Source organism: Acinonyx jubatus, chromosome A1 (genome assembly GCF_027475565.1).
Source record: "Acinonyx jubatus isolate Ajub_Pintada_27869175 chromosome A1, VMU_Ajub_asm_v1.0, whole genome shotgun sequence".
In the NCBI taxonomy this organism is placed as follows: Eukaryota; Metazoa; Chordata; class Mammalia; order Carnivora; family Felidae; genus Acinonyx; species Acinonyx jubatus.
The window spans coordinates 80,773,984-80,793,818 of NC_069380.1; the positions used below are offsets into that span (position 1 = coordinate 80,773,984).

At 46.6% G+C, this 19,835-nt stretch overlaps 1 protein-coding gene across 1 annotated transcript in view; it reads left to right on the forward strand.

The window, feature by feature from the left end:
• Nucleotides 1–19,393, forward strand: part of CUL4A (cullin 4A) — a 46,320-nt gene extending 26,927 nt beyond the window's left edge. The window contains exons 11-20 of the mRNA XM_027065262.2: nucleotides 1,547–1,739; nucleotides 2,993–3,097; nucleotides 3,406–3,516; nucleotides 3,600–3,685; nucleotides 4,106–4,213; nucleotides 10,436–10,549; nucleotides 11,576–11,681; nucleotides 11,841–12,013; nucleotides 16,096–16,248; nucleotides 17,787–19,393. Coding sequence (XP_026921063.1) covers nucleotides 1,547–1,739; nucleotides 2,993–3,097; nucleotides 3,406–3,516; nucleotides 3,600–3,685; nucleotides 4,106–4,213; nucleotides 10,436–10,549; nucleotides 11,576–11,681; nucleotides 11,841–12,013; nucleotides 16,096–16,248; nucleotides 17,787–17,882 — 1,245 coding nt within the window. The 3' untranslated portion in view covers nucleotides 17,883–19,393. The remainder of the gene's footprint in view (nucleotides 1–1,546; nucleotides 1,740–2,992; nucleotides 3,098–3,405; nucleotides 3,517–3,599; nucleotides 3,686–4,105; nucleotides 4,214–10,435; nucleotides 10,550–11,575; nucleotides 11,682–11,840; nucleotides 12,014–16,095; nucleotides 16,249–17,786) is intronic.
• The last annotated feature ends 442 nt before the right edge of the window (nucleotides 19,394–19,835 follow it).

Sequence of the window (19,835 nt, forward strand, 5' to 3'; positions counted from 1 at the left end):
CCCCTGATACTTTGTACACAACAACATGGAGCTGGATGTGGTTACCAACTCACGCCAGCAACAGAACTGTACGTTCCAGAAAGATTGGAGAACGAGGGCTTTGCTGACGAGTAGCCCTAGGAGCAGGAACGTGTGCTGAACGTGAGAGCTCCCCTGTACACATGCAGTCCAGGTCTTAGAGATCAGTGGTGTGACCGCTGTTCCTGAGTGTCCGTCAGCGACATGCAGTCACACTGACAGGAGTGGAGATTATGTTCTACACTGTGTCGTTATGACAGTGAAGCTGATCCCTGGCAGTGTGTGTGTGTTATTTTTAAATGCACTCAGTACAGAAGTGTACGGAGGAAAATCCCTCCCACCCCGGCTGGGCATACCGTGTCCCTCCCCAGAAGGGATCGCTGCCAGTTTCATTTGTACCATTTTGCCAGTAATCTGCCTTCACTTATGTATAGGATACGTAAGTATGTGTACGTATGCTATTAAGACTAGTTTTCCCAAAGTACATATCTGAAAAGACAAAATTGGACTGAGGGAATTTTGAAGATCTTACTGGCTTTCTTTGGTACCATCCAGCCGATAGAAAGGAGCCTCGGGGAGCTGTGTGATAGGGAAGCCTTTTATAGACAGGACAGGGCAGGACTAGGAAGTTATCCTGGCAAAGACTGATTGCTTGTGGCAAGGTCACCTTCCTGAGGGGATGACAGGGAACCGTCTGGCAGATGACGTCACTAGTGCTGACAAGCCTAGTGATTGAGTGCTTGAAGACTCTGTTCCTTGGAGGGGCCAAAACCTCAGTTAGGTCAGGTGTTAAGCCCTGGTTTGCTGACGTGAGGCTTAGCACAGTGACTCCATTTGGGGCCTGCTGTCTCTGTCCCTCCTCTAAACACATCAAATAGTATAATTGTATCTACCAAAGTTTATATCATCAAACAGCTAACTATTATTGTCACATAATAGACTTCTAGTGATGTTTAATATAGCATTTTTCAATTAAAAATGCAGCCTAAAACTGGGCTTTGGTTAGCAGTGGAAGAAAAAGGAAACTCTAGTCAAGAAGTCCAAGTAGGTGTGTTGGGTTAATGGGAACGTCTGAGAAATTTGTAAGTGAAAGTTTTCAGGTTTTTTTAAAATGTTAATTTATTTTGGGCAGGGGGTGGGGGTTGGTTGGGGAGGGCAGAGGGAGAGAGAGAATCTCCACAGAGCCCAGTACGGGGCTTGAACTCACGAACTGTGAGATCATGACCTGAGCTGAGATCAAGAGTTGGACGCTCAACCGACTGAGCCACCCAGGTGCCCCAATAAAAGTTTATTTTTGTTTTTGTTTTTAAGCAGTGGACATTTTCCCACTAATTCACAAATTTTTTCAAAAGCAGGATTCAAACACTGAAGCATTAATTGCATATTCACTTAACTTCTTGAACGTACACTGAATTTGTGGAACTTTTGAAACGATTTAGTATTTAACACCAACGGTGATTATTAAAGTCTCAGGAGAACATGTGTGGTGCCGTTACCTGCCACTGATGCGGTGTGTGTGTTCTTGTAGACTTTCGGGACAACAATTGTCATCAATCCTGAGAAAGACAAAGATATGGTACAGGACCTGCTGGATTTTAAGGACCGAGTGGACCACGTGATAGAAGCATGCTTCCAGAGGAACGAGAAGTTCATCAACTTGATGAAGGAGTCCTTTGAGACGTTTATCAATAAGAGGCCAAATAAGCCCGCAGAACTGATAGGTAGAAAACGTATTTCCAGACGTTGTTTTAATATGGGAAAAGAAAGCAGAATTTAAGCAAAACCTTTCCCCAGAATCTTTAAGCTCCCCTTGGGGAGGGTGGAGAAGGGTTGTGTGTATACTTATCATGTGTGTGTAGAAGCACACACGGCATTTATAAGGGAGAACGGAGCAGTGATTTTGTCAAGTGGCAGCTTGATGTCACAGAAGAAGGAAGAGAGAGTACAGAGGTGCTTCTGGTTCTGTCTGGAGCACGGCCGCTGATCTGCGCTCTGGGATCGGAAGAAGAGGGTTTGCTATATACGAGTGCCTCGGCGTTACGAGGGTGACGTGACCAATTAGCATGGAGATGTTAGTGTGTCCCTGTCTTCGCGTTATCTCACCAGCATTAAAATAGGGTAAAATTGGATGTGGTCTTAAAAGATCACGTTTTAAGATGAAGTAGTTTTTAAATTATCACTTTATACAATTATGTCGTGATAATAGCAAAGCATATTTTGGGATTCATAGACTCTCACTAGTCAGTGGAAGTTTTTAGGCAAAGGGCAAAGAAAGATGTAGTAAGTACAGTGATTCAGCGTTGAACTTCCTACTGTTGAGGGTATGTGATGGGGACGTGGGGTTCATTGTGCAGTTTCTACCTCTGTGTATGTTCAGAGGATTTCATAATGAAAAAATTGTGAAGGGAAAAAGCTAATAAAAGCAGCGACGAAAGGGGCACCTGGCTGGCTCAGCCAGTGGAGCGTGCGACTCTTAATCTTGGTGTTGTGGGTTCAAGGCCCACATTGAGTGTAGAGATTACTTAAAAAAAAATTAAATCTTTAAAAAAGAAAAAGCAACCAAACAAAAAATTCACAAGGCAGTTTAGCTTGGCCTTCATACCACTTTCTGGATTGTGGTTTCTCCAGAGGTGGGTATTGAACTCCTGGAGTGTGGGCTTCTGGAAGGCATGGCCAATCTGTGGTCTCAGGTACGAGAGGCCTGTGTTCAGGGATGCTACATCTGGAAGGTGGGGCCCTCCCATTGCTGGAGCAGCGGTATAATTATTTATCTCCCATGACTTGAAAATACTTCTCATAGAAAATTCACATGATCTGCCTTTTGTCATAAAATAATATCTTTTTGGAAAGGTTCTAGAGTGTTGCTGTCTACTTTTTGCTTGTAGAAATTAAAGATGCTCTTTTTTCCTATTTAGAAAATGTATTATATAAGAAATACTTGTTTTTTAAATACTGTAAACTTTTACTCTCACAGCAAAACATGTTGATTCAAAATTGAGAGCGGGTAATAAAGAAGCAACAGACGAGGAGCTGGAGAGGATTCTCGACAAGGTCATGATAATATTCAGGTTCATTCACGGTGAGACACACTCTGCGCTGTTCCTATTAACACTGAGCAGGGAGAGACGAGACGGTCAACACGTCTGTACATGGGCCCCTCTTTTCCTTGAGACAGATGGACAGAAACACTCCCGCTTCCGTGTCAGCACGGGGAATGGAGGGGTGGGCGCCCACCAATGACAGCTCAGGTGTCCTCCTATGGGGGCATCCCACGCAGGCCCCTGCCGAGCTCCCTGCGGCACAGTCGCCACTGGAGTCTCAGCAGGAGTGAGCAAGTGCACGTTAATAGTCCAGCGTCTCATGCCATTTTCATTTGCTTATAAACAGGGAAAGATGTCTTTGAAGCATTTTATAAAAAAGATTTGGCAAAAAGACTCCTTGTTGGAAAAAGCGCCTCAGTAGATGCTGAAAAATCTATGTTATCCAAACTAAAGCACGGTAAGCGTGTGGGCCCCGGGGTGTACCCTTCCCTGCGCTGGGCCTCGTCCCCAGGGGTGCTCACGCCTCCGCTTCTGTCCCAGAGTGCGGCGCGGCATTCACCAGCAAGCTGGAAGGCATGTTCAAGGACATGGAGCTGTCCAAGGACATCATGGTGCAGTTCAAGCAGGCAAGCTCTGTTTGTTTCACGTGGGGCAGCCGAACAGGAGCCACCCCGCTTTAAGTTATGTTGGGGGGGGTGTCAGCCAAGGGAAAACCCTCCGCCTTGAGAATCATACTGCTCATGTCCACATGTCCAAATAACTGAAATTCAAAATGAAAAAGAAAAGTAATCCCTAAAAATGCATAAAAATTTTTGATTTAAAGAAGTGTCCTAGAGTCTTGTATTGGTAACATAACCAAGAAAGAAAAAATATCCCAAATGACTTTGGAACATGTTGCATGGCTTCAGTGGGATGTGTTCTTGGGACTAGGTGCAAACACATGTTGAACTGTGGTTTGAAAATTACACTGTTTACTCTTTTACGAACTAGTTATTTTTGATGACATTCTACAGTAACTGTTTCCTCTTGGTTTTCTTTGTCTTTAGTATATGCAGAATCAGAGTGACCCAGGCTCTATAGATCTAACCGTGAACATACTTACGATGGGGTACTGGCCAACATACACACCTATGGAAGTGCATTTGACTCCAGAAGTAAGTGTTTCAAAGAGTGTTTGCCCTTTATTTTTCATATATCAGTGTTGCCAAAGTACCGTGGACTGCTTTGGGGTTTTTTTGTTTTTAATGTTTATTTTTGAGAGAGAAAGAGAGAGCGCAAGCAAGGGAGGGGCAGAGAGAAAGGAAGACACAGAATCTGAAGCGGGCTCCAGACTCTGAGCTGTCAGCACAGGGCTCAAACTCACAAACCGTGAGATCATGACCCGAGCCAAAGCCAAGAGGTGGATGCTTAACCAACTGAGCCACCCAGTCACCATGCAGTAAATTTTAAAAAGTATTTGGGGAAAGGGCACCTGGGTGGCTCAGTCAGTTAAGTGTCCCAACTTTCAGCTCAGGTCATGATCTCATGGTTCGTGGCCTCTGTGCTGACAGCTCAGAGCCTGGAGACTGTTTCAGATTCTGTGTCTCCCCCACTGTCTTCTCTGCCCTTCCCCTACTCATGCTATATGTCTCTCTCCCAAAAATAAACATCAAAAAAATAAAAATGAAAAAGATAAAAGTGTCTGGGGAATAGTTATGGAAACCAAATACATTAAGTATTTTATTTATTTTTGAGAGAGTGTGTGTGCGTGTGTGCGTAAGAGGGTAAGGGGCAGAGAGAGGGGGACAGAGGATCTAAAGTGGGCTCCCCGCCGACAGCAGAGAGCCCAGTGTCAGGTTCGAACTCAGACCTCGAGATCATGACCTGAGCCAAAGTTGTTGCTTAACTGACTGAGCCTCCCAGGCACTTGCCCTGTGGACTTCTTACACACATACCATGCACAGAGACGCTGCCTGTCACGGAGTATTTAATGAGAGGTTTTCTTAAATCACAGAAGTAAAACTGCAGGGTCCTCATAGCCTCTGGAAAACAGCATTTCACCATGACGGCCGGTGTCCCCTGGCTGGTTTGGGGTGGAGCTGGGAAGAAAACAGCAGGGACAAGGGCCTTCTAGAAAGCACCAAGAAAGGCACCTGGGAGCCCAGGCTGGAGACAGCCTGTCGTGAGGCTGTTTGTTCCGTTTCCAAGACTCTCTGTTTCAGGGTTTTCTTCTGTTTCTGACTCTGCTGGTTGGTCTTTGTGGTTGTCTCCTTTTTGTGTTTGTTTTAACTGGTTATTGAAGTACAGTTGATGCACCGTGTTACTTGTCTTCTCCTGTGGGCCCTCCACCTCTACTCTAGATGCTAACGTTCCCAGCGCCTATCAGCTCCCTTCTCAGCCCACACAGGCCCTCAGCCTCCAGCCTGTGAGTCTGTGGTCCTGAGCACATACGCACCAACGTCCCCAGGCTCAGACGCCCCAGATTGCTGCAGTCCCCTCCTCCCTCCCCAAGCGACTGCTGTCTGCAGGTGCCACAGCTGTGTCCTGAGCTGCCTGCGGGCTCTATGCCCCTCAGTTCCCACGTTCTCCAGGGCTTCTGTGCCCCCCTCCAGAAAACCTCACACCAGAAAACCACCTCCAGAAAGTGAGCCACCTCCAGAAAACCTCACTCCACCCCCATCCGTCCTCAGCATTTGACTGCTGGTTAAGACTTCCCTCCCCAGACGCTTTCTCCAGAAAACCCTCTGTCACCTCCTCACCCCGCTCACTGGGCCAGGCAGGTCCATCCTGGGTGTGTCTCTTGTGGCACTTTGAGCTTGTTTGCTTCTTATTTTGAGGTGATTCAGACTTACAGAGACTTTGCGAGAATAGTTCAAAGCATTCCCAGAACGTGTTGCCTGTGTTTTCAGCACTGACACTTGAGAGGCTACATCATACCTCCTGCACCTAGTACTTTAGTGGGTACCTCCCAGAGACACTCTCGAGTCAATTACTGCCGTAACAGTTTTATCCCAGGGGGAGGGAGCCCTCTCTGCTTTTGTCCAGACACCGTCCAGGCCCCACACCACAGTTACCCCGGTCCCCTTCCCCGTATCAGCTACACCAGCCTCTTCTTTCTTAACGCTCACACATCCCAAAGCCGCACACCAGTTTTCATGAATTATGTCCACTGGGCTCATCCAGCAAGGGTCCCACACAATTTGCTCAGCCAACAGCACATCAGGAGGTACCTGCTGTCCGTTTGCCCCCGTCTGTTGGTGTCCCACGTTGTCGTTGGCTAAGGCTTTAGCTGGCTTCTTCTCTGTGTGGTTAGTGTTTCTCCTGTTGTACTTTTGAAGTAATCTGTGGGAAGGTACGTGGACGTGGTGTGGACCTCCTCTCCCCCACCAGATTCTCCTGCTGGGCGATCCCTGCTCAGATCCACTTTCGCCTTGGTCAACAGTGACCGTCTCTGTCCTCCTCTGGACAGACTCGTGGACTCCTGGTTGCTTGCTCCGATGCCCCTGTTGTCTGCTATCCGGCTGCTGGAGCCCCTGTCAGCTCCTCTGTCCTTGTACTGGCCCTCGTGGTTTCCTGGTACTTTTTTGTTGTCTAGCAAGAGATGCTGAAGGCTTACTGTACTGGCCTTTGTAAAAATACGCCCACAGTGTAAACACAGGGGAGGAAGCCATGGGGGAAACGGACTGCAGCTCACATTTCAAGCCGTACAGCTGAGCGGCACCTGCGTCCAGTGCAGAACTTCGTCATTGTGGCAAACAGAACCCTGCCCCCGTGGGGTTGAGCGTTCACTCCTGCTCCAGTGCCCAAGCCTGGGCACCTGCTGGCCCGCTAACGCGGGACTTGCCCGCTCTGGGTTTTAACATAACTGCAGTCACACTTGGTGGCCTTCTGTGTCTGACCTCTTCCACTCACCGTGCGGGTTCCACGATGTGTAGCCCACATCGTGCTTCCTTTGTGAAGGCTGAATGATGTTCCACTGTGTGTGTGGACCAAGTTCTGTCCCTCCGGCCAGCTGGCTGGCCACAGACCTTGAAAGGTGCGTTTACCTTTCGGCCACTGTGAATAACGCTGCCGTGAGCACAAGCGTGCAGAAATCTGTGTCCTGGTTTTCAGAGCCTCTGGTACACACCCAGGAGTGGAGATGCGGGTGAGAAGCTGGTTTTCCACTGCAGCTGCAGCCTGTTACGTTTCCATCAGCAACACGGCTTCCAGTTTCCCCATATCCTCCTCAGTATTTGTTATTCTGGTTTTTGATCAGAGCCATCTTTGTGGGTATGAATTGGTATCTCGTTTTGGTCAGATTTGCTTTTCCCCAATGAATGATGATTTTGTCGAGCATCTTTTCGTGTGCCTATTGGCCACCGTAGCTCTTCTGTGAAGAACTTTCTATGCAAGTCCTTTGCCCATTTTTTACTTGTGTTATCTGTTGCTAAATTTTAAGAGTTCTGTGTATATTCTGGGCACTAGATCCTTATCAGATATGTGATTGGCAAATATCTTCTCCCATTCTGTGAGATACCTTTTTACTTTTTTGATAGTGTTCTTTGCACAAAATTTTAGAATTTTTGTAAAGTCCAGTATGTTTTCTGTTGTTACTTTTGTTGTCATATCTAAGAACTGTTGCCACATCCAAGGTCTTGAAAATTTACCTCTGTTTTCTGCTAAGAGTTTTATCGATACTCACTCTTACATGTGGGTGGGTCTCTGTTCCATTTTGAGCCTGGGATTGTAATTGGCACATAATAAGCACCCAGTGTTAGCTGCTGTCCTCTTACCATGATGATTATGGCCACTCCTAGGAATTAATCGCAAGGAAAAAGTTTTTAGGAAGTTCATCACCTTATTAGCTTTTATTGGTTGAATGTCATATGGCACCAAGTATGTTTTCTTTTTTTGCAAATTATTTGTTAAGTTGACTTCACATCCCCGGTGCAGAGCCCAACATGGGGCTTGAACTCATGACCCTGAGATCAAGAATTGGATGCTTAACCCACTGAGCCACCCAGGCGCCTCTAGATATGTTTTCTGAAAGAGTCGTTGTCTTTTGGATATATACTACAATACTTAGAAACGAAATGATAATTGTGCCTGGGATCTGATGTGGTTGAATGTGGGTGTGGGTGATAATTCTGAAGTGTGAGGATGGGGTTGCTGGACAGATGCAAGGCCGACGGGCATCCTGACCAAAGGCACCGCTTGGACAGAGCGCAGAGGAGCTGACAGATGCCCCAGGCAGGGAGAGCGGGCCTTCGCTCCCTCGCTGATGCCCTGAGCTCTCTGTCCAGAGGGGGACAGTCACAAGTTGCTATGAATGCCCTCAGAGCCAAGAGCAGTTGGAGAAGGCCTCTGTGAGGAAGGGGCTCTAAAGATGACCAGGGGGTTACAGAGGGGTGTCCCTAGGTGGAAGCCTGAGGGAAGACAGCACAGCGTACTCGTCCAGTGGGGGAAGCACAGGGCAGGCCAGTGCAATCAGTGGTTCTGGAGGACAGGACCTTGGCAAGCCTTGGAAGGGTTTTACTCTTTATTTTTATTTCTTTTTAATGTTTGTTCACTTTAGAGAAAGAGCATGTGAGCTGGGGAAGTGGAGAGAGAGGGGGACAGAAGATCTGAAGTGGGTTTTGTGCTGACAGCAGAGAGCCAACGTGGGGCTTAAACTCATGAGCCGTGAGATCATGACCTGAACTGAAGTCAGACGTTTAACTGAGTCACCCAGGCGCCTCAGAATCTTTTTTTGTTTGTTTATTTTTGAGGGCGGGGCGAACATGCACACATGGTTGAGCGTAAGCAGAGAAGGGGCAGAGGAAGAGAGAGAGAGAGAGAGAGAGAATTCTAAGCGGGCTGTACCCTATCAGCATGTGGGCTTGAACTCACAAACCGTGAGGTCATGACCTGAGCCAAAATCAGGAGTCAGGCACTTAACCGATTGAGCCACCCAGGCGCCCCAAGAGTTTGACTCTTTATCCTAAGAACTTGGAAGCAGCCAAGGATGCTGACAGGGCAGTGAGCAGAGTGCAGACTATCTGGCACACAGGACCCTGAGGGCGCCCATGTGTCCGGGGTGGAAGGTAGACACACCAAGGAGACCTTGGAAGGAAGGGACATGAGACAAAGACATGGGGGTCTAAGCCATGAGTCACTGAAGGCAGGGAAGCCGCCTCTCACAAAGCTATTTCTGATCGAAACCTGATAAGAAGAACCCATTGGATTTGGCAGCACAGACCATTGGCTATCCTGGCTGCAGAGCAGTGAGAATGTCGAGGGAACCGAGCAAACAAAGTGAGAGGGAGTGTGCAGGACACCAGAAAATGCACCCTGAAACACCGTCAGACAGCAGAACCCGTCTGTAACTAAGCAGGAGGCCAGGGGTGGGGAGGGCTGGACACCGGGAGAAGGAGGAGGGGCTTCAAAGGAGTGAGACCACAGCAGTAAAGAACTGTGAGAGGGACGCCTGGGGGGGTGCTCAGTCAGTTGAGTGTCCAACTCTTGACTTCGGCTCAGGTCATCATCTCAGGGTTCATGAGTTCGAGCCCCACGTTGGGCTCTATGCTGACAGCTCGGAGCCTGCTTGGGATTCTCTTGCTCTCTCTCTGCCCCTCCCCTGCTTGCTAGAGCACTCCCTCTCTTCTCTCTCTCAAAAATAAATAAACTTGAAAAAAAAGAACCACGAGGGGCGCCTGGGTGGCTCAGTCGATTGGGTGCCTGACTTCAGCTCAGGTCATGATCTCATGGTTCATGGGTTTGAGCCCCGCATTGGGCTCTGTGCTGACAGCTTGGAGCCTGGAGCCTGCTTCAGATTCTGTGTCTCCCTCTCTCTGCCCTCCCCCCACTTGTGCTCTTTCTGTCTCTAAAATAAATAAACATCAAAAAAAATTAAAAAAAAAAAAAAAGAACCACAAGAAAGTTTAGAAGGTAGGAGAAATCCTCCCAGAAAGTAACGATGGAAACAGTGGCACATCATGCCTCCTAGACAAGACTGCCTCCGGTGCTTTCCAGTGCCCTCCCAGCCTCACCACAGCCTGCTTCCCAGCACCCTCCCAGCCTCACCACAACCTGGCAGGACACAGCTGGGCCTGCAGACGGTCTCTGTGGTCTTGACTGCATGTGCTACTGGCCAGGGGAGCCACAGCGTGGGCTGTGGAGACTGAGGAACACAACCTGTCTGTGCATTAAGTACCACTTGAAGCAGCACCCATGTGGGAGGCAGACCCCAGTGTGCCAGAGTGGCAGACATTTGCACAGGTAACAGAATAATCCAAAGAAACACTGTCAAAATACGGAACTGATCTTTTCATTCAGCTGTGAAAAATTTTGAAAGCTTTGTAAATTAAGCAGTATGTGGTTCTTTGGATGTGTGGTGTTTAGCATAATTAAACTTATTGTTTTCCTGTGCTTGGCAGATGGTTAAACTTCAGGAAATATTTAAGACATTCTATCTTGGAAAGCACAGTGGTCGAAAACTTCAGTGGCAAACCACGTTGGGCCATGCTGTTTTAAAAGCAGAGTTTAAAGAAGTAAGTTCTTTGTCTGTTTCATAGACAAATAACATATAAATATGTTAATAGAATATTTTCAATTGTGGTTGACCTTTGGTAACAAACAAAGGAAAAGGTCATTCGGCATAACTCCGTACTGCCTTTTCTTGGTCAATGATAATAAACAGCTGAAGGATTAATATTCCAATCAATAAAGTCAATAAAAAGTCAATAAAAATAGAAAGTATTTACCTAGCTGAAAAAAGAGCAAAGGAGTGCTCGCTTCAACAGCACATGTGCTAGAATAGGAATGATACAGAAATCAGTGCAGCGACCCGGAATGTGTGAAGCTTCCAGGTTTAAAAAAAGAAGAAAGCAAAGGATGTGAAGAGGCAACTCATAAAAGCAAGACTAAGAAATCAAATTCATTGAAAACCTGCTCTATTTTTCTGCCAAACATTTGCAAATTACAGTCCAGTGAAATGCCACATTTCGAGTACTGATTGGTCAAGGCTAAAACCTCGAGGAACAGCGCCATACAGAGCGTGCTTTGGTCTCACATCTCCCGCCTCCAAAGTCACAGGCTTTGTTACAGTGGTGCCAGTTCCAGAAATTCATCATAATAAGATGTTTTCACAGAGCAGTGAATAAGCCCGTTTGTCGCGGTGCTATTGCTAAAAGGAACGTAATACAAGAGGAAAGTGCAGACGGTGTTTTGTTACCAGAAAGAAGCAGGTCACAAAACAATGCCTGCATGTTCCTGTTTAACTTCACCTTTGTAAATAGGATTCAGTTGTATACACCAAGCAAAAAATTTACAGAATGACTACTTTGCTAGCTGTTACCATGCACTAGGCACCGTATCCTATAAATCCTATGTGCATGGATACTACGTATGTAAATTGCATGTATCCTCTCCTGCCTCTGCAGACCAGGTGGGGCAGCCATGCTTCCCCACCTCCACCCAGAGAGGCCGGTCCTGGGGGTGAAGCCCTCTAGACCCCAGCCGCTTTCCTGCACACAGAACTCACAGGTTTACACGGGGTGCGTCCCATGCTCTTTCAGGGGAAGAAGGAGTTCCAGGTGTCCCTGTTCCAGACACTGGTGCTTCTCATGTTCAACGAAGGGGACGGATTCAGCTTTGAAGAAATAAAAATGGCCACAGGGATAGGTAAGAGTCCTCGCTCCGTGACTGTGTGGCCTCCGCGTGTCCTTGTTGTTAGAGATCAGCCCAGTCTCTGCCCGTCACACGTGAGTGTGGGGTGTCTTTCACCATTGTCACGTGTCCTCATTTCGGTGCTAGTCTGTGCCCGATTCTCTCCCCACCCAGAGGACGGTGAGCTGCGAAGAACGTTGCAGTCCCTGGCCTGCGGCAAAGCACGAGTTCTGGTTAAGAGTCCCAAAGGGAAGGAGGTGGAAGACGGGGACACATTCATGTTCAACGGGGAGTTCAAGCACAAACTGTTTCGAATAAAGATCAACCAGATCCAGATGAAGGAAACCGTACGTATAAGCTTTCTTGTGTCACTCACTGGGTACTTACCAAGGACTCATTCGTTTGTACGGTCAATTCCTAAGTCTTGTAAGAGCACTTTAACGTGGGAGGGGTGGTGAGGTGGTGGCTGTCACAGGCCCACTGGAGTGTTTGTAGCAGCGAAGACATTCTCAAGTGTCTCATGTCCAGGGCAGGTCCTGGACCACCGCCCTCAGGCCCTTCCGAACAAGGGAGCCCTTGCAGCCTGAAGTGCTGCGACGCAGGGGAGGGGGGAGGCAGTGGGCCCTGGCATGTAAATGAGGAGAGGCCTTGTGAAGGCACCAACCCATTCAGACAAGACCAGGGCAGCGTCACAGCTTCTTCACCCCCCTCAGTCGAGCGTGGTCGCTCCCTTACCTGGAAGTGTTCAGGTGGAGCCCGGTGGGAAAAGAAGTTCAGATTACACAAAAAGAAATGCAAAAGATCAGTAAGTATATGAAAGATGTTCATTCTCATCAGTAATTTTTTTTAATTCAAGTTAAAATAATACCCCAGGGCTGCCTGGGGGGCTCTGTCGTCGAGCAGCAGACTTGTGATTTCATGGGTCCAAGCCCCACAGAGCCTCCTTGGGATTCCCTCTCTCTCACTCTCTGCCCTTTCCCCACTTGCGTGCGCTTTTTTTTTTTTTTTTAATTTTTATGTTTATTTTTGAGAGAGAGAGAGAGCATAAGCAGAGGCAGAGAGAGAGGGAGGCACAGAATCCGAAGCAGCTGCAGGCTCCAAGCTGTCAGCACAGAGCCCAACGCGGGGCTTGAACCCACAAACTGCGAGATCATGACCTGAGTCGAAGTCAGTGCTTAACTGACTGAGCCACCCAGCCACCCCCGCTCTTTCAAATAAGTAAAAACTTTAATAAAATAATACTCCACTTTTCATCTGTCAACATGGGAAATGTTTAAAAGTTTGATGATATCCAGAGTCGGCAAGTATATGGGAAAACAGGCATTCTTTTTGTGCTTTTACTTTATTTTTAATGTTATTTTTGAGAGAGAACAAGGAGGGGAGGGACAGAGAGGGGGGACAAAATCCCAAGCAGGCTCTGAGCTGTCCAGCACGGAGCCCAACATGGGACTCGAACTCATGAACTGTGAGATCATGACCTGAGCCGAAGTCGGCACTTAACCAACTGAGCCACCCAGGTGTGCTTATTTCAAAGTGGGACTGTCACCTCTGTCCCCTGGAGATGACCTCTACTGCCACTTCGATGTGCAGGTTTTTCCTGTGGTGTAAATGTCTAATCTTGTTTATTCTGTAACGGGATCACTCTGCAGATGGCATTTATATGTGCCGTTGTGCAGTCTGGTCTTGTTACTGTGGGTCTGCTTCCATGTCAGGACTTGGTTTCTCACGGGTGCAGAGTAGTTGGTCCTGTGTCCCTCAGGAGCTCAGCAGTGCCCTTGGGGAAAGGCATTCAGGTGGTTTCGATCTCTACTGGAAATAAGGTTACATTAAACATCCTGTGTACCTATTAGCTTTTTTCTTCAGTATAAAATCTTTGCCCTGGAATTACAGGGTCAAAGAATGTGGACTTTTGTTAGTCTGGCCACTCTTTTCCAAATGGAAGCCTGACAGATCTTCCCAGATTTCCGTGTCCGGTTTCACAAGAGGGCCAGCCCTCCCTCTGCCCGCCCTGTTCTTACAGGCACAGATAGTTCATTGCCATTTTAGATTGAATTTCTTTGAGCATCTTTATGCCATTGAGTAGCTTATGCACATCATGTCTTTCTGATCTTTAATCCTTCATGTTTTGTTTTTTAATATTTATTTTTGAGAGAGAGAGAGAGCATGGGGGAGGGGCAGAGAGAGAGGGAGACACAGAATCCGAAGCAGGCTCCAGGCTCCGAGCTATTAGCACAGAGCCCAATGCGGGGCTTGAACTCACGAACCCAAGATCATGAGCTGAGCCGAAGTCGGATGCCTAACTGACTGAGCCACCCGGGTGCCCCTAACCCAATGTTTTTTTTTAAATTACTTGTACTTTTCTATTAGTTTTTACATTTAAGTTTTTCTTTGAGCAACGTAGAAATTAATATCAAAAAGCAATCTAACTACTCTTCCTATTCTAAAACTGAATTGAAAATACCGTTCTCTGACAACTTATTTGAATTGTCACCTTTGTTATATATTAAATTCACATATTAACGAGTCAGTTTTTAAATTCTCTTCTACAAATTCTATTGATCTCTTTCATATCCAGGACCCAAATTCTTTTAGTTAATGTACCCATTCCTATAAATTTATTCTCCCAGTAAGTTTGAGAGTAATTTTATTGTGTCTTTGCCCTCCAAATAAGAACATTAACATTTTTTATTGAAAGTGCATTACATAGTTTTCAGTTTTCATTTTGGCTATACTAAATCTGATTCTTATTTGTGTATATGTATAAATATAAGTCTCTTCTCTTCATGGGAGTTTTCTACTAAAAGTCTTGTCATATTTCTTATTAGATGATTCAACAAATACTCATTAAGCACCTACTAAGGCGTAGGTCCTCTGTGAAGCACTGAGAATTCATCCGTGAATAATAACTTATTCTTATAAATCTTGGTTTCAAGGAACTTTCAGCAGACAGGTACCAGATGATTACACATCGTTTAACTTACTACACTTGAGGTAGGAGACAAAAGCACAGTCCGACACCGTGGGTCAGGGAAAGCTTTCCCACGGAAGGCCACGCTGAGCCAGGTGAGGCCTGAGGAGGCAGGCCACAGACAGGTTATATACAGACTGGTCAGAGCTATGAAGAATTTGGGGAAGCCACTGAAGGTTTTAAGCAAGAAGGGCCAATAAAATGCTGGCACCTATTAAGGGGATCTTTTCTGTTAACATGTGTAACCAGTTATTGCTAGTATGTATATATATCAACACCATTTACCCTTGTGTACTCTTCCTGTGTCCAGCCACTTCACGAAATTCTCTTTGGCTTTGATGGTTTTTCAGTTGATTTTCTCGGATTTTTGGATTTGTAGCTTATCTACAAATAATTACCACGTGTCTGCTCCAATTTGCTATAGTTCTTTTGTTCTCTTACTGCGCAGCTAGAACTTTCAAAATCACATTTGTATGAAATAATGGTGCTACCAGGCTTTTTCTTCACTTCATGATTTTTTTTATCTCAAGTGGCTGGAACATTAACCTATTTGGGGTGGTGGATCCCTTTGGAAGTGCGATGGAAGCGTGGCTTCTCCCTTTCTGAAACTCACTTACCTTACATGCGGGCACAGACCTGTCTCCTTGTAGATCAAACAGGCCTCCAGTAGGTTGCTGTTAACTAACATGAAGTTGTTATCAGGAGCTGTGCTTTGCTTCTGGTAACAGCTTTTTATCATGTTCAGGTGGGGTTTTTTTCATTGCTATTTGTACGTTAATTTGTTTTAGATCAAGGATAGGTTTTCAGTTTTTTTGTGCCTTTGCAGCGTCTGTCAAGAGATCACATAATCGCTGTGACCTCAACACAACTGTGATGAAATTCATTCCATTCCTAGGTTTCCTGATGCTGAGCAAAGCTTGCATTTCTGGAATAAACTCTGGTAGCTATTGTGTTTTATTCTGCTTTCTCTTCTGTGCTACTGGATCTAATCCAGGATTATATACAGTTGATAGTGTTTTGTAGCTTTTTTATGAGGGGAATGTAACTTTACATTCTTTTTCAAGCTTTGGTACTGAAGTTGGGCTATTCTTGGGAAGCTAGGTTTTGCTAGAACAAATAAAAATGCATAACAGAATAGGATTTACCCAATGTTTGGCCTTTCTTTGCATCAAATTTTCTTATCAGGGGTGCCTGGGTGGCTCAGTTGGTTGAGCATCCAACTTGATTTCGGCTCAGGTCATGATCTCACAGTCGGTCCTGAGATCAAGCCCTGCATCAGGTTCCATGCAGAGTGTGGAACCTGCTTCAGGTTCTCTCCCTCCCCTGCCTGTGCTCGAGTGTTCTGTCTCTCTCCCTCTGTCTCTCTCTCAAATAAGAAAAAAGTTTCCCATTAAACTCAACAATATGAAATAACACCCAACTGTATCTTTACATTTCACTTGTGTGTGTGTCTGTGTGCAGATTGAGGAACAAGCCAGCACCACTGAGAGAGTGTTTCAGGACAGACAATATCAGATTGACGCTGCTATCGTCAGAATAATGAAGATGAGAAAGACTCTTGGTCATAACCTTCTAGTTTCTGAATTGTATAATCAGCTGAAATTTCCAGTAAAGGTAAATGCACATTAGCTTAATTAAACTTAAAGTACTGCGCCGAACATTGAAAAAGCATGTTCAGTTCCTAACACATTAGAATCATTTGTCCTGCATTACAGGTGATCATTTACTGCAGAAATCTGCCTGTGTGTGCACACCAAATGTCAAAAAACTGGCAAGTGGGGACAGTAGGGTTTTTATCCCAAATGCTCTTTGTAACCGTCCCAGGAACTAGAGGCCCCAAATCTGCCACTGGCAAAGACGTTGACACCTTGTTAGGAGGGGGAGGGGGCCGGGGCAGGTGCTGTAGCTCCAGGCGGGTTTCTCAGTGGGGTGGCTATTCAGGTCATGCCCTGTGATTGCGGGGAAGTCCTACTAGCTGCTCATTTATTCAGCACTGACAAGCTCCAGAGCATTTTCTGTTTTGGTGATACCTCCTCATTTCTGTGCATGAGAAAGTCAACCCTGAATCCTGTCTGTGCCTGCGTGTTTCTAGGCCGGAGGGTTTCTGCCCTGGCTGCACTTGGAGCACTGACCAGGTAGGGAAGTGTTAGGAAGAGCTCTTGAAAACAGGCACGTCCACCTGGGAAGTATAGGACTCGTGAGGCCTGGCCCTGCAGAGACTGAGCCTGTGGGGTGAAGCTCCCTGGTTCTGCGGGGTCTCGTTGGGCAGAGGAGCAGCCGGCCCTCCATCCTCACTGAGGGAGTCAGGGTGAGCAGACACCGTGTTCCCCTGGGCGAGCACCCGGCTGCCGTGTCCTCTGCCACACAGGTGTGGGCGCCCAGCCCAGCCGTGTACACCCTTCTTTCCCCCTCGGGCCAGAGCCAGCGCCCACTTTCCCTCTTACAGACGAGAGGCCCAGCAGTTACAGCACTGACCGGTGGGAGGCATATGCGGTGGCTGTAGCAGCCGGCTCTGCCCTGGCAGGACCTCGCGTGGGTCTCACTGCATCTCATGAATGCTCCATCCGTCACTTGATAGAAAGCTAGGCCTTTTGATGGAATGTGCCCTTGAAGGGAGAAGCTTGCTCACAAATGTCAACATAAGTGTGCTTTCTACCACGGCGGAGCCAGAGACGTCCTCGCGGGGCTCGCTTGTTATGGCATCAGTCATCTGTGGACCTGTGGTTACACGACATCAGCAGCACATGCAGGAAATACAGGACTTGGGGACAGATGTCCTTGCAAAGGATGAAGCTGCCCTGAGACGTTACCAGATTCCCCTTTCAGACCAATGAAAATGTGCCACCCAGTAGGATGTGCCCTCCTTATGCGTTCGTTCGTGCTGGTAAAGAAGGGTTTTCATCTCCTCCCTCTCAGCCTGCTCAGACAGTAAATTCACACGAGAGCGCTTGAATCAAGAGGCCATGTTAGCATTGTCTCTGAAGGAGGGACTTGGATTGTCTTCGTTTTATAATTTGGTTATAATTATAAATAGTTTACCTGTAGATACGTATATTTTATATAAATTATAATTACTTGCTTCGCGCATATGTTTCCCCGTGTTTGTAAATTTACCGCCACTATAATTGAGGGGTTTCGTTTCTCTTTTTTAGCCTGGAGATTTGAAAAAGAGAATTGAATCTCTTATAGACAGAGACTATATGGAGAGAGACAAAGACAATCCGAATCAGTACCACTACGTGGCCTGATGTGTCGGCCAGCCGTGTTCTCTCAGCGAGACCCTAGAATGTATCTTCAGAGCGGTGAAGCATTTCTGTGCCGTTCCCAGGACTTCTGAGATTGAGCCAGTGTGGAGACTTTTGGATTAGAAGGAAAGGATGATTCTCAGATCACCCTTCACAAAGCTTAGGGGTTTGCCAGCGGCACGTGTGTCTTTCCTCCAGTTCTTCCTCTTACTCTTTTCGGTGTTTAAACTGTCGCAGCTGCTCGGGCAGAATGACTTTGAGATTGGACGAGAAGATATTGGGTAAAAGAGGTTCCTTTGTAAGGTGTTGCTTTTGTAGCAGAAAGCTGACAGCTTGGTGTGGGGTGTGTGTGTGCGTGTGATCACAGATGCACAGTTAGACCCTCCGTGCTGTGTCCGTGGGCTGCAGAGTGGGCTGGTGTGCTCCTGAAGGCGGGGGCTCCTGGTGGATGGGCATGTAGGTTGGAAACCAGAGCCCTTCGTTGGCGAGCATTAGGAAGAAACAGTCAGTGTCAAGAACTGACTCCTCAGTTCTGCAACGTCGATACCGACATCTGTCCGTTTCCTTTATCTTCCATGTTTTTACACTCTGATGACGGACTTCCCAGAGCGAGGTTTCTCGGCGAGACCCGTCCTTGCCGAGAGAGCACTGGGGGCATGCTCACTGCGGTGAACTCACGAGCGTCTGAGTTGCTTGTGAATTTTCTGTTTAGGGGTCCAGGGGGCAGTGTGATTGCACCCACTCTTCTAAGATTGTGTCTCGCAGCCCCTGCTCTTCGCACCGAGGTGACCGCTGTCTGGTTTCCTGACTGCAGTATTTGTACGATGGCATACAGTCGCTCTAACAGAGTTTGGTTTGCTTTACAGCCTTACGCAGGGAAGCTTGTTGTCCACGCTGTGACCACTGTAAGGTGTGGCGGGAGACACTCGAGTCCTGATGTTGGGAAGGTGGTTTTGTCAAAAGATTAAAGGATTTTGTTGGCACCTGGTTTCATGTTGTGTGTGTACAGGTGAGGTTGTGTGGGGGCCGACGATGTCAGTACCGTGAACTGTAACAAAGATCCTTTTCTGGTAATATTTCAGAGTACTTTATATTTTACATAATAGCATGTTTCACTTTGATTAAAAGCTACCAAAGGAATTTTGATCATGGTATAAGTGTTTAAAGCAATATTTTCTGGGATATACCAAGTTTATATAATTTGATTTTGTGCTAAATTATTAAAAACTTCTCCCTTTTTGAAACATGCGTGTTTAAAATATGACATCTTATGGGTTTCCATGTGAAAATCTCGCCCTTCAAGTATCCTCATTATTTCTATATTTGTAAATTTTCATTTGTGAGTTCTATGATTTGTGGTCTATAAAGACCAAATAGATTTCTACTTCTTAAATTTTATGTTCATTATTTCTAGAGATTGTTAATATTGTAATTTAATGTAGACTTACTCTGAATAAAATTAGTTTAATTGGCCTTAAAATTACATTAATAAAACTTGTGCTGTGTGAACTACACATTCCTTCTAACTCTTTAGTGACTTAAACTTTGTGACCAGTACAGCGAACAGAGGAACCCAGCAGCAGGCCAGGCACGGTCACAGTCATCTCCCGGGAGATGGGCCATCGTGCCCTCCACCGCAGACTGCACCCGGTGGGGCCGGCAGGCTGAGCAGACCGAGCAGATCACGCTCTCACAAATCAGGTGGCGTCTGTGTTGTTGCAGTGAGAGGCCAGCGTGGTGGAGCAAATGGGACAGGGGAGACGAGGGCAGGGAAGGACACTTAGACGAGAGAGAAGCCGTGAAATGGGAAAGGAGGTGAGAGAATTTATGGATAAATGATTGCGTGCCCAGGAAATCTAAGAGAAACAACTAAAAAGCTGTGACCACAAAAAGAACAAAGCTTTTAACAGAACACAAAATTAGCAGGAAAGTCATGATATAACAGAAGGTCACGTT